The sequence below is a fragment of the Idiotropiscis lumnitzeri genome, chromosome 20, assembly GCF_059441095.1.
Source record: "Idiotropiscis lumnitzeri isolate Australia: NSW breed Sydney's pygmy pipehorse chromosome 20, RoL_Ilum_1.0, whole genome shotgun sequence".
Taxonomy (NCBI): Eukaryota; Metazoa; Chordata; class Actinopteri; order Syngnathiformes; family Syngnathidae; genus Idiotropiscis; species Idiotropiscis lumnitzeri.
In genome coordinates, this window is record NC_142410.1 from 6,001,789 (window position 1) to 6,016,169 (window position 14,381).

A 14,381-nucleotide genomic window follows, 5' to 3' on the forward strand; every position below is an offset into this window, starting at 1 on the left:
TTCCATCCAAAATGCTTCTTCGTACTTATGAATGCCTTAGTGGGTGTGTTCCCTCGGTTTTAAAACTGAAGTGGTTTATTTATTGTATTTAACCTTTGCAGATGACTTTAGGTATTGGTAGAACCGGGTGATAGACAAAGCCTTATATATCATCTTGATATGTACATGAGCATGCCATAACATTATGACCAGTCCCACAAGATAATGATATGCCCCAAAAAAATTACATCGGTTATAATGTTCAGTTTTAAATGACGCAGACTAACTGACAGTTTTAAGCAAACTCATTGCAAAGGCCGAATATTTGAAAGACTTTGTGCAGTGGATATGATGACATGGGAACCTTTATTAGTCCCACAATGGAAAAATTTGCCATTGAATTATGCAAGTGGTGTAAATGTTGATAATCTGAATATTTGAAACCGATTTTGATTTTTACCAAACTTGGTGTGTTTGTTGATAGAGATGTCATAACACGAAATCTTAAATTTTAGGTCAATTGGAGCAAGGGTTTGGGAGCTACACCCCACAGAACGTTGACATTTTTTGTCAAAAAGGGGCGTGGCCGCCTTTTTTTGAACTCTTATATCTCAGGAATTACTGGGCCAATCTTTGCAAAACAGGTTTTGTTGGAAAGGGAATTCCACAAGGATTACAACTATGCACTTGGAAGATTAATTATTAATAATGATAAAAAAATAAAATAAAAAAATTCATGGAATCTCTAGAACATATCAATGTTTGAGATTTTTTTTTTTGTTTAGCAGCACTAATGCTTTGTCAAGGGCAGAATAAATTGAAATGCTTGTTTGATCTTTGTCGAAGAAGTGAATGTGTCATTATTACATCCCACCTGGCCGTTCGGAATGACAGTTCTGCTTGGTACCGACACGCTTGGTGAGCACATTGCGTCGTAAAGCGGTGTCCTATCATGACATTTTTTGGTCTGACTGACTGATAGGAGAATTTCCAACATGACTGCCTCCTGAACCCGTTCATCTGCGGCCATGACCCTATCCGCTGTGACCCGTTCTATCCGCACAACCAATTCCAGCTGTCGTGCTTGTATTTTTTTTATTTATTTTTTTTTACTCTGTGATAATAATGAGGGATGCATTTATTAATTTTTTTAGCCAAATGCTACAACCGCTCTACCCGCTTCACAATAATTTCCGCGGCTGCTAGTGCCAAATGGTGAAGCAATGGAAGTTGGCAAGCGGATTCATATTTCTGGATTGCCTGATTAGGTCCTTTGGCTGACCTTCTGTGATATTTTTCTTCGCAAAGTCCTGAATATAAAATCTGAAAAGGTAAAGAAAATTAGATTAAAATAACTGCTAGTAGTCAAAGGTGTGAGATTTAGAGTTGAAATCTTCAGCGAGATAAATAGCAAGCGGAAAAAATCAGCAGTTCTCCAAAGGAGAACCACTTGTAAGCAATCATTTAAAATGCCTTCCTTTATAAGCTCTTAAGTGGCCCATCCACCCTGCACATATCCACAGAGGCTCGTCTCACCTAGATTTATTAGACCATCGTACAAAAGTTCGCCATTGTATAGCTGATGCTAAATTTGGCATTTTGATATTTTGCTTTTGTGTGATAAAATGTCCAAAGTTGGAACGTATCATTTTAAAATGTGCACCTGACTGCATGTCCACTACCCGCTCGTCTTTAATTTTACTAATATTGTTGTTTCACTGCAGTCCTGAGCAAAACTGGTTCAATTAGGTTGAAGCGTTTTGATTACGAGGTCAAGATGATAATGGTGCAACGCTAATGGGGCTTGCATCGTTCCAAAAAAAAAAAAATGCAAATGGCTGAGAGAGGCACTCGAATGATCTGGCCTATTTTTTTTTTTCTCCCCGGTCATGGAATTCATTTTTGTGTTTGAGTCAAATAACCCAGATAGGATATTGATAGGAATTGAGTGTAAACAGAGTAACTTTTGTATGTAGCAGGCAACCTTGGAATGAACTCCATATTTCGTTCCACTTGAGATTTAATTCAATATGTAACAAATACGCACAGATCACAGAAGCAAACATAGCAGCAAATGAGTTCTAAAAGCCCGATGACTGACATTTCTACAGTCTGGCCCAAATCTTATGCTTTTGCGGATGTGAATCTTTGTATGTGCACTGGAGTGCGATTATGGAAGAAAGATGCTGCCGCGGCGTCCCGATCCCACCTCACTGCCTCACCTCTGGGCCAGCTGCCAGCATGCAGATGAGGTTCTGAAGAGCAACAGTCCTACTCCTCAGCCCAACAGGATCTGTGCTGGAGCTGCGTTTTGAGAAGGGTGACCTTCAGCTGTGACGCTTTTGAAGAGGCTTCTGAACGGCCTCAATACAAAAACCTGCTGTGAATACAGTCCAAAGCCCAGAGCCCTTGTCATATGTCGGTTGTGAACCCGTTAAGAGATTCTCGTGGTAAGACATACTGGAATGTTGTTTAGAGCAACCGTGTTTTGTGTAACAGACGTTGTGACACTTGGCATTGCCTGGCTGATGTCATCGGATGCCTTATATTGCTTCTTGGGCTTGCTTCCCGTCTCTTAATCAGCAGGTTTCCATTGACTTTGTAATGCTCGTGTCGCTGTAAGGTACAACTTTGACAACTTGAGACGCTTCATTGTTACGGTTATGGTCACCGACCTAACCACAAACGATCGACAGATATCACCGGTCCGTTCAGTGATGGACTCCCTACATGTAAAAAGTGACCGAGCAGACATGTCACGATCGCCAATGTGTGGAAACCGTTTACGAGTACCAGCAAGCTTCATGGCACAAACAAACAGACCAGCAGATTTTGGCCAACTCTGGTATTGGTGTCCCCACTCGGAAATTACTCGTCACCATTTCACATGCATTCTTTACACTTGGTCCTCATGTCCTGGCTCACACGGTCACCTCGGTCTTGCTGTTGGTCACAAAGTAGGGCTGCGTGGGGAGGAAGTGTTGGCTGTGGCTGTGGCCTCTGGTGCCGTGGAGCTGGTTGGGCTCCAGCACCGTACACTGAGGCCTCTTGTGCCCGTAGGTCTTCCTTCGGCCCACCGTCTCTGTCCCGTCCCAGCCCCTTAAGCCCATACCCACTGTATGCCCAGACGAGATGGTATTGGAACTGTACCCCAATGGTCGACCCATTGTTGCAAAGCTGGAGCCAATGGGGGTCTCGGCGACCCTGGATATTCCGAGGGATGTGCCCCCTGGCATAGTACCCCCCATGTGCGCCAAAGAGGTAGTCCCCAGTCCTGGCGGCTTGCTACTGTGGCTGTGAAGGTGCGTGAGGGCACTGTGGGAGCCGTGGGCGACGTGGCCGTGGTTGCTTTTAGGTTTCTGGCCATTCGGCTTTAACGACGTTACTCCAACGCCGCGTCGGTCTGTTGGGAGGGTTGACACGGAGGAGATTCTGGGCATCTCGGTAACATAGGTTGCCACTGGCTCTGGGGTCAGTGGCCCCAATGAGGTCATTGGCGTCATAGAAGTCATTGGGGCAAGGGAGGTCATGGGCGTCATAGCAGTCATGGGGGTCATGGACGTCATTGGAGGCATGGAGGTTATGTGGTTCATGGAGTGGGACGCCATGGGGTTCGAAGGAATCGGGTTGGTGCTCATCGACGACATGTTGGCCATGGGGGGTCGGGAGTTGCCCATGGGTTGGAGCGGGAGTCCGCCTTTTGTCGGGAGCTCCACCACAATCCTGCGCTTGTTGTACAGATCACCGTTGTATTTGGCAGCTGTCAAAAGATGGACACCAAATTATAAGACAATCTGTAAAGCCGATTCAAAGTCAACACGATTATTTTTTGGGCAAAATTCCAAATATAATGAAATGCATTTTATGATATGAATTTTAATTCATTTTTTGTAATACAAAACAATTTGTAGAACATTTTTCTATACATTTCCGAGTGGATCAGGAGTCGCAGCAGAAACGATTCTCAAGCAACACACGCATGGCCAATCTTGGAATAATTTTTTGCTGCCTTGCACGCGTGATCAAAAGAGCACTCTGTTGCTCCTGTGCCTCAGCGGCTTAATTACAAGTGCTGGCGGACTCCGCTCATATTTTTGAACATCACGCTCTGCAAGCGACAGCTGAGCTCTCGTTTCTGGATCATTAAAAATTATCGGCACGGCGTTGGTTTTTAACCTCACCTGTGAGGCGTGTCCCCATCTCGAACTGTAAACCACTCCTCATCACTGAGATTTTCCTTGTATACGCGCGCCTGCCTGCCTTTTCCAATGCAGTACGTCATTGTTTTACTTTGTCCATTGTCCGTCTCGTCGATCCAACATGGAAGTACTATGTTGTAATAAAACTGAAATAAATCATTAAGGAGGTGTATTTTTTATAGCTCTTATCTTGATCCAATCTAAACTAATTACTACCGACACGTAAAATTAATGAAGCCTCCCTTGAAATTCGAGCTCCCAGTCAAGATTTGAACACAACTCTTGTCAAGGTTTCACTAAAATCAGGAGCAGATGGGTGGCGTGTTTTGGTAACCTCACCTCATTGGAGAAAAAAAAAAATAATTTTAAATGAAGATGAACAAAAGCAATAAAAAAAAAACAAAAAACAACAATATATATGTCTTTGAAAACCACAGTAGTTAGAAAATAAAACATGCACAAGGTTTATTCATTTGATTTTTTTCCCAAGTTCAGCGGGCCAGATTAAAATGTCTAACGGGCCGCATGTGGCCCCCGGGCCGTAGTTTGCCCACACTTGGTTTAAGGGCAAAAATTGGAAATGTAATTAGGGTTTTACTATATTGCATTAGAGATGTATTAAAGTGCAATTCAGACTTTTGGGTTAAGTTACTACTGTAGCAGCAGAGCTCTGTAAACTGAGTGGTGCGGCAACCAGTTGGCTTTTATATTTTAATTTATCTCCAGATAAAAGCTGCAGAAGTTCACTTTTATTAACAATCCAAGAGAGGGCGTTTTCACTCTTAATTTTTTGCCAGTAAATAATGCATGAGTCTTCATGAGGAAAATCGGGAAAATACAGGAGGCGCAAAGGCATAAAAGTTTGGTGCTGATCCAAATGAGGATTATGTCTGTCTCGGTATTATGAAGTTCCGTTTACGGCTTTTGGCTTTAATGCTCCACGTTTACTCCTCTCTGTCAGTCACCGTCGCTGAGCTTGTGTGTCTTATCAGTATGAAATGTTTTCTGTCGTATCCATGTTCTCAGGCCGGTCATTCCTCTTCTGCCCTTGTTGCCTCTGTACCCTTGGAGATAAAGTTAACACACTCAGCGAGTTTTCTCGACTATAGCGGCTATAAATCTCCTTTATCACAGTGAGAGCAGGAGAGAGACAAGCGAGGGGGCCTGCGAAGCGATGGTGAGGTTAGCGGGTGAGATTCAGGAAACGCGGGAGGGCAGCGTCTCACCCGCTGAGACGCTGCTCGAATGGCTGCCCGCGGGGGGATCGAACTTGCTCAGGCGACAGGTGAATCAATTGGGCGCCAGTCAGCGCAACGGTGCGCACATCCAGCGGCGTACGTGACAGGAAACAGAATATGTCGCTGTTACGCACAGTGGGCTCCGCATGCCTCTGTCCATGAAAGGCCAGCGTCGTGCTGAGACTCAAACAATATGCATTCGGGGAGGGGTCGCGGGGGGGACCCCTGTGGCCATCGGTGTCGATATGAAAAATTAAAGCTGCAACCCGTGATAAACAGCCCCCTTTTTCATGGCCAATTCCCAAAATGATCATCCAGCTAAATGTCGGGGGAAAAAAGGCGACACGGTCTCACTAGTAGAAGTAAACTCTGTCAGGTGTGGGCAATCTACGGCCCGGGGGCCACATGCGGCCCGTTAAGTGTTTTAATACGGCCCGCCAAACTTGAAAAAAATTAAATGAATAAACCTTTTTCATGTTGTATTTTCTAAATACTGTGGTGTGTCAAAGACATAAATTCTGTTGTAATGCTTTTGTTCATTTTCATTTAAAATTTAGTGTATTTTTTTTTCTCCGATGAGGTAAGGTTACCAAAACACTCCATCCATCTGCTGCTGGTCCGGCCCCTCTGTCAAATTTTAGAACCCATTGTGGCCCACCAATCAAAAAGTTTTCCCACCCTTGCTCTATATTATAAATGGCTTTGTGTGACATATTCTTGTGCTGCTGCGCAAGCTAGTTTGTAGAATCGAAACGCCAGACGTCGGGACGGTAAAACTGAGGGGCCGTCTCAACTGTTTCCCTCATTAAGGAAGATGTGTTGTCCTTTTGAATATCTGGCTTAGGCCATGGAATAGCGATGGTTTTCTTGTACTCTAGTAATTAGCCCCACGGGAAGCATTAGTGGTCATTATATCTGGAGAGGAGAAAAAAAAAAGCGGTCTTCTGTTTGTGACAGTATGTTAATCCTATTTTCATTAGTAACACGCCAAGGAGAGTTGCAGTGCATCTGGAATAAACAAACGCCTATATTTTTAATTACTGTCGCTTTGCTCAATGGATTATGCTTAAAAAAAAAAACATCGGATTTTGCATTCCAAGTACGAGTAGGCATCTGTTCGATCAGACGCGTGAGGATTTGACAATGCATAATTGGTGAGTTGTACTTGCAGCGGCGACAGCTTACTCCATCAAGCGCACCACATTCAGCTCCCTTTTATTAGTTAGTTTTGTGCGCGCGTGTGATTCGATGGAGCGGCCTTATGCGGATGCGCAGGGGGAGGAAGTGAGATGGCTATTGATTGACAAGAGTGCTGCTTATCAGCTGTATGATTGGCAAAGTGACAGAAGCAATTAAAGGGGTTTGTAGTGTTGTGTGGGGGGGTGTTGATCTTAGACATTGATGTATTTCATCAAGAGAGAACAAGCATTGACTACTATTACCGAGGTAAAGAAGAGTCAGTCGTTTTGCTCAAGATTAGCTCAACCGATCCCCCTGCTTGTTCTGCCGAGCTTCTGCAGATTTCTAGCTTCCAGGTCGCTCCACAGGAACATCTCTGAATTCCAGTTGTCAAGCAGAACTCTGTCAAGCAATTGTAACTCAGCTGATGGTAGACGGGCGTCGAAAGCGATATGGACCACAATAAGGAGGAGAGGCTGGAGATGAGGTGCCTGATGATTCTTCAAGCAGTGATAGGGATCATGATGGATTGAAGGGGGCTCAGCGGTGGATTGGAGATGGCAGGGAGAAGGGGAGGGAGAGGGTGGGTGGCTGGTTGAGGGCAGTTGGGAAAGGTGAGAGGAAATCAAAGTGACAACATTAAAGAAAACTAGCTTGTAGTTACACAAGGGACAAGAGAGCCTTTTTAAGGGGGGGGGGGCTTGTTGTTGGTTGTGCCTGGCAGTAATCTGTCGTTGTTCCCAAATAAACCTTCCGGAATGAAGCGGTGTTGCCGTATTTATTTATTCATTTATTTCCTCCTATGTTTGATTGCCGACAGCCCACCTGTGTGAGACTACAGATGGGATGAAAGTGATCACATATGTTACGCATAATCAATTACAGCAGCGTTTGATGTATTTGTCTTGATAACAGCATCATTATAATGTAGGTATTTTATTTTTCATGTTTCGGGTTGCAAGTCTTTTTTGTCTGTGGGGAGGGTCAGGTTGCCCCGGCGGATGCGGTTTTGAATATTGCTGAGTCTGTTGGAGCCTTTATGTTGATCACATTTATCGAGTGTGCATTTATTACACAGTTATAGCAAGAATTTTTATCTTTGTTTTATGTCGACGAGCTATCGATTGTCAACGGAAATTCTCTGAGCAAATCTGAGGCCATTTTGTTGAATAAACTCAAATCGAGTGACTCTGGCAAAATCCAGCCCGTTTGCAGCGATGTCACATGCCGCATTGTCATTATTTCAAATGGAACAAAGGCAAAGGCCTCTTAATGCCACTGCCTCACTTTAGAGTTAAGTGAGTGATTAGAATAAGAATAGGCTGTAAGGTGGTCAAAGCAGGTGAGAGGATGAGAGCGGGGAAAAAAGACGAGTGGGGGGGGGGGGTGCGAGACGCAGCAATCGTAGGAAGGTGAGGAAAGTCAGGAAAGGGTGACGATGAGAGAAGATCCGAATCTAAAACAGGATAAAAGACTTTTGCTGTCTGAATGAATCCACTTTAGTTGAAGTTTTTTACTGGACTTTAATCTCACATGTTGGAATATTTGGTCATTGTTGATTGCTTTTCTTTTTTTTTTTTTATACTGCATCAGGGAAAATAAAAAAAAAAGAAATGACAGTCTTTATTGGTAGCGAAACAATTTTCTCCAAGCAAACACAGTTGGAGCCATTCCCGTATAAATAGTAAAATCCTTCTCAGCATAAACAATCAAAGATAACCTTGACAGGTGTGTGGAAATGCGCCATCTATCTTACTCGCATGTCATCAAAATCCTGATAGATATTTTGCGTGTGAGCTGAATGTGCCCAACAAGCTTTCAAACCGACAAATCAGGATGTGACACAACGGCGCCTCGGCCAACGACACGCGGCGGGCAAACAGCATTCAAATCAGCGAAAAATTGCTATGCGAGTCCCGTGAATTTGGTGGCACGTGCAAAGCTGTCACACAGCTTGATAAACAGCCGCTTTCTGTTTTACAGCGTGTCAGCTTTGGTGCCACGATCAATAACATCTGTCAAATCTGCGCGCAAATCTGCTACGTCTTGTTCCCGCGCACCCACATCTGACCCATCCGGGGTCTGGAAACTTGAGTGTAACCATCAGATAACACCTGCAATTTATTTATTTATTTATTTATTTTTTTTAATTTTTTTATTTTAGACAACAGCTGTGATTTGTTATATAAAGGATTGCCAACCAGGGATTGAGTGTGACAGTGATGCTCCTTTCTCCGAGCAAACATCTTGCAGTGCAATGATCTTTGAATAATTACAAAAAAAAATCTTAAAAGGTGTTACGATGATTGGCACTCACCCACAGCCTTCAGGGAGGCGTATTTGTTGAAGTCCTTGTTTTGCTGCTGCAATTGGAGTTGCTGTAGCTGCTGTAGCTGCTGTTGCTGCTGCTGCTGCTGCTGCTGCTGTTGCTGTTGCTGTTGTTGTTGTTGCTGCTGCTGCTGTTGCTGCTGCTGCTGATGTTCGTACACATGAGCCAACTGGCTGAGGGCAGGATACGGGTGCTGTTGGACGACATTTGACACCGGCCCCACGTTGTTGTTGATCGGAGCACTCTCTGCGGACAAAGACACACACAATAAAAAAAAAAATGAATGTACTTTTGGGCGTCTATACACGTCAATGGCAGTGGATGAGTTTTAAATGTTAGCTTAAATCAGGTGTGGGCAAACTACGGCCCAGGGGCCACAAGTGGCCCGTTAAACGTTTTAATCTGGCCCGTAGAACTTGAAAAAATGAAATGAATAACGCTTGTTTATTTTTTATTTTAGACATGTATATTGTTGTCATGCTTTTGTTCACTTTCATTTAAAATTAAATGTATATTTTTTTTCTCTGATGAGGTGAGGTTACCAAAACACTCCACCCATCTGCTCCTAGTCCGGCCCCCACTGTCAATTTTTTTAACCCATTGTGGCCCACCAATCAAAAAGTTTGCATACCCCTGGCTTAAATGTTAGATGAAACTGTCAGGAAAATATGACGCAAAATACACAAATTTAACCTAAATTGAGACGGCGTGTTGTTTGAGTAGTTTGCAAAGGTTTATCCAAATGACTGGTCAGTTTGAAACTCATAGCATGCTCGTCATTGATCAGTCTTCCTCCACACTTGAGTTATGCAACAGCGTAACGCCAAAAGCTTGAGACACTCTACTGGGATGTTGCCCAAGTTGGCGATAGAACACACTTTACAAATATTAAGTGCACTAAGCGGTGATTGTAGTGATGGAAAATCTTGTTAAGAACAACCAAATGTCACAAGTAATGTGAGAAATTTTCACTTCAGCTTTGTTGCTGCTGTCCAAGCCTGGCAGATAATTGCAAAGTCCTGTTGCTGATTTCTGAGCCACACTGTGTTAAGAGCATCCTGAGATAATTTTAGAAGCAAGAAAAAGAGAGAGACAAAGCAATTCAAGTGCGGGATTACGAAGATGCATAAAGTAAGAACGGCAATTTTGCAGTATGTCAGGTTCACTGAGTCATGACGCATGAAAATGAACATTCTAAGAACAATTTTTTTATATATTTAATTTTTTTTAGTTGCTTTTGTGCACATGAATAGGAGATGCGATCATTTCTGGCATGCAAGCCAACAATATTGATCGTCTCCGCCGTTTTTATCTGTTGTTAAAGCCAATGCATTTTTGAGCCATGCGAACGTGCAAATCACGCACACGCAGTCGCCCACAATGTGTTGGGAGTTTCTCTAATTATGTGAATGAAATTTCGAGCTTTGATTTTTCTGGATGTGATCAAACATTTACACACTATTCCTAGGAACGTGTGCCAATTTGGAACGTTCCAGCGGGGGGGGTTATTTTTTTTTTTTTGGAAAGGGAGATCGAGGGTCTTCTGTAAAAGCATTTAATTGAATTTCTCATTCTTCAACATTTACGGCAGCCTTGATGCGGTCAAGCAACTCCTTTACGTTTCACATGAGGCCAAAATGGACAGCGGCCACCAACCCATTTTCTTTGCACAAAATGGATTTCATCCGACTGATGCGCACCATACTCGAATTCCATATCCTATCAATGCGCAAGTGCACCTCCTCACTTGGCCTTATTTTCAGGCACTCCGCCATCAACTGATTTGAATCCGCGAACATAAATGGAATGGCAGCAAAGAATTGCAAAGCCTTTCAAAACTCAATTATAAAGAAATGGGCCACATACTAAATCGGCCATGAATATGGAAAAGCGGTGTGATTATGTTTGAATAGTCACAGACTAATGAATTGAACTGGTGTTTTTCTTTTTTCTTTTTTTTTATTTATATAAAGCCGCTTTGGCAAGGTAAATGTGACAACTGGTGAATGATGTAGTTTTCCAGATATTGGAGAAAAAAAATTTTTATCCATTAAATACAAAATTCAGGCTGAGGACTGTTTTTCCATTTTAATAACTGCCTGGAAACGAGAATGAAATGGCAAAAAAAAAAAAAAAACAAGCGCCTGATATCATCATCTCGTTGTCTTGTAATGCTAGCTTGCTTTGAACCGAAATGTTGGTGCGTGCCTCGTGGCAGTGGACTCATTTGCATAAGGTCCAGAGGAAGCCAACATTAAGCAGGTCACAGAGTTCATAGCAGTCCGGATTGCCGTTATACCTACCATGAGTAATCAGCATGTCGCAGCGAGCGGCCTAATAATCTCCTATTTTATTTGGAACCATGTTATCACATAATGCCTATTTTTATTCTCTGACCTTTTGCCTTTAATGTGTCCTGGATCAAATTTAAATTATACAGCAGCACAAACGAATGGGCTCCACTCTGTAGAGCTGATAAGAAACACAAATATATTTAACAAAAGCATTACGAAGTCAGCCTCCTACGGCGCGTGAAATAAAGTGGATGTTTAATTCTTATAAAATTTTTTTAAAAAGCCGTCATGTTCATTGTGTTAGCTTCTCTAACTGTGTCTGTCTGAAAATGAGGCTGACAAAAAAATGCAAGAGGATATCATGAAACGTCAAAGAGGTACGACCCAAACGGGCAAATTTAGTATCATTTGATGGTTAAATTTTTTTATTTTTTTTTTTTTACAGTTTTTTAAAATGTCAGCGCCCTTAGCTTTGTGAAAATGTCTCTTGAGGTAATGGAAGAGGAAAGACGTATTAACTCAACCACAGCGGCTGGCGTCACAATTTATTTCTACAAAAGCTTTTAGACGACTGCCGCATGGGCGAAGGGAGAACTTTTTAAATGGTGGCATTGGTGAATTTGTCAGTGGATGATACTTGGTGAAATTCGGAACAGCCAGATCTGAGATTTGAACCCAACAACCGCCCTCCCGGGGTGAGATGCGAACCACCTTGCTACCTTGTTTAAAAAAAAAAAGTTAAAAACAACAAAACATTCTCTAACTCCCAGTTAACTTCAGATAAGTTGCGTTTGATTTCATTTTTAAGATTTAACAATAACTGTCACTGAAGTAGCTAAATGCTCGTACAATTGTATAGCAGCTAGCAAGTTAGCTAGAATGCAGCTAGCGCTCATATTCATTAACAGCAAGAAAAGATTCAGGGCACCTGTGACAGAACGTGCAAATTAGTTTCGTGAGTCCAATTTAGTCAATGGAAACAAAACAGGAAGTATAAATGTAACAACATAGAACCAGTCGAAGAAAAAACATTTTAATTTATTTATTTATTGGTGTTCCTCTTCGACTATTGTGGGGGGGGATACTGTGCTTGGTTTTCATGTTTTCTTCCGGTAGATATTCAACTGTCGTTCTTTTAGAAAAACTCACAATAAGCCCAAAGAAAATACAGGAAATAATCCTTTGAAGCAGGCTGAAAGGAAGTTTACTGAGGTGTGCTGACTGCTTGTGGGATGGCAGTTTGTTTTTTTTCCCCAAATGGTTTCCGTATTAAATGAAGACTATATGGTTAGATAAGAAAATAAATATCCACCGGGATTTACTTGAAGTGAGGAAGTTTAAATATGTGATTTATTATTTTAAACATACAATGAGACTAATTTGCATGATAATTGCCACGACACTGCAGTTTTCTGACCATGACTTTCCTGATTGGCCGGGCGAAGATCTACTCTCACTCAAGTGGACGACACCGTCTGAGCCACTAAGTCAAATGCAAACATTAGAAAGTCCCGTATCGAGTTTTGTTGGCTACACAGATTAGCATTAGCGAGAACCGAAACTTGATTGCGCTGTGAAGTTGCCGACAGGTTGAAAATTAAGAGTGGTGGTGCAAACATCTGTGCACTAACTGACAATTATAATTGGTGATAAATCGCTGACTCTACGAGTGCAAACAGTCTTTACGTGACGCTCACTTTATTTCAACACTGCGGGATCCGCTTTCGCTAGTAGAAGCTGCTTCCTTGCCTCATTCCATCCCCTTTGCGCCACGCCTGGTCGTCATGGTAATGAAAAATACACCCATCACTTGCCCAGCAGTACATGGGGCAGGGAGAACAGTCGCTCTCATGCGTTACACAGGACAGCCCGCCCAAAACGGGCTGAGTGAAAATTCTGCAGCATTTCCACACCCTGTGGCGTGAATTTGACCAAAAAATGGACACTACATGTAATCACTTTCATGATGGGCCCCGAAACGGCTTCGTTCTACCAATATATGCTAATTCCATTGTAACATGTGACTATATTTCTATTGTGTCCCAAAGCTGATTGTGTTTGACCTTGGGGGTTCCATGATATTCCGTTGAAGAAATGAATAGACTTGCATTCCTTCAACGTGTGTGTTGTCTGTACGAGGAATATAAAGGAAACGACAGAACCACATTCTTCCAGAGACATAAAGAGAAATCACATACAGTGTATGTAGGAGGCTCCTGTCTCATACTTGGCGAGGCTCCATCGCTACTGGCGGTACAGTGTAATTCCTCCGTTTATTTATTTTTTTATTTTTTATTCTGGGCTGGAAAAAAAATTGCAAGCAGCTGACTCATCTATTATTCCCTCTTTTTCTGCACTCTGCAAATGCATAAACCCTCGTCTTTTCTTTATCTGCAAAACTGCTTCTCTGTCATTACTCGCGCCTCTTCATCTCTCGGCTCCTCTCTTTTGTCATGGCAACAATATTTTTTTTTTTCCTCGTGTAGTAGTTCGCATTGTCGTGCAGTCACCCACGCCCACATATCAACAGGCAGGCAGGCAGGCTGGCCGCTACTGTACTGAGAAAGTCGTTGTTATGCAACCTATGTTTGTTGGGGTTGTCAGTTTGTCCGTTCCTCTCCCCTCCAGCTTTGCTTTACATATTAGCGGCCTATTGTAGCTCAAAAAAAAAAAGAAATGTGCTAGTTTTGGTCAAAAAGCAATTTTCAGAGTCATCCAGCTAAGCAGAATATTTTGAGGTTGACATAAAAGTCTACACCGACGATGAAAAACTGTAAATAGTGCCTTGAAAAGGCTTTTGTACATTTTTTTTTCTTTCTCTAAAGCGAGTCCAAATCGTTGAATTCGGGTTGCAAGGTTCACAGTGTACGCCCTTATGCTGCGCGTTGTGTGTGTGTGTGTGTGTGTGTGGGGTCCCTTCTCTGTGTCTCTTCATAAGGATCTTTAGTCACACTTAAACGGTAAGCAGGTTATGTGAGAGTCCGCGAGACACGGAGTCAAGTGGCTCTTATTTGGCCCGCTGTCTGTTTATCTGTTCGCTACACCAGATGCGTTGCATCTTTCTGTTGGTTGCTCTAGTGGTCCTCATCCTTTCTGTCCATATCTCGCCTCCGCAGCATGAGGACGTTTAGGATCACAGAAGAGTAAAGAGAGGCCTCACTAT

General features: G+C 42.7%; 2 protein-coding genes across 5 annotated transcripts in view; one reads left to right on the forward strand and one right to left on the reverse strand.

The window, feature by feature from the left end:
• snx29 (sorting nexin 29) overlaps positions 1–14,381 on the forward strand; it is a 153,441-nt gene that overhangs the window by 122,006 nt on the left and 17,054 nt on the right. The window lies entirely within an intron of this gene.
• The window catches only part of shisa9a (shisa family member 9a), a 30,102-nt gene continuing 16,878 nt past the window's right edge, over positions 1,158–14,381 (reverse strand). The window contains exons 3-4 of the mRNA XM_088284007.1: positions 8,913–9,170; positions 1,158–3,739 (exon numbers count right to left, since the gene is read on the reverse strand). Coding sequence (XP_088140133.1) covers positions 2,901–3,739; positions 8,913–9,170 — 1,097 coding nt within the window. The 3' untranslated portion in view covers positions 1,158–2,900. The remainder of the gene's footprint in view (positions 3,740–8,912; positions 9,171–14,381) is intronic.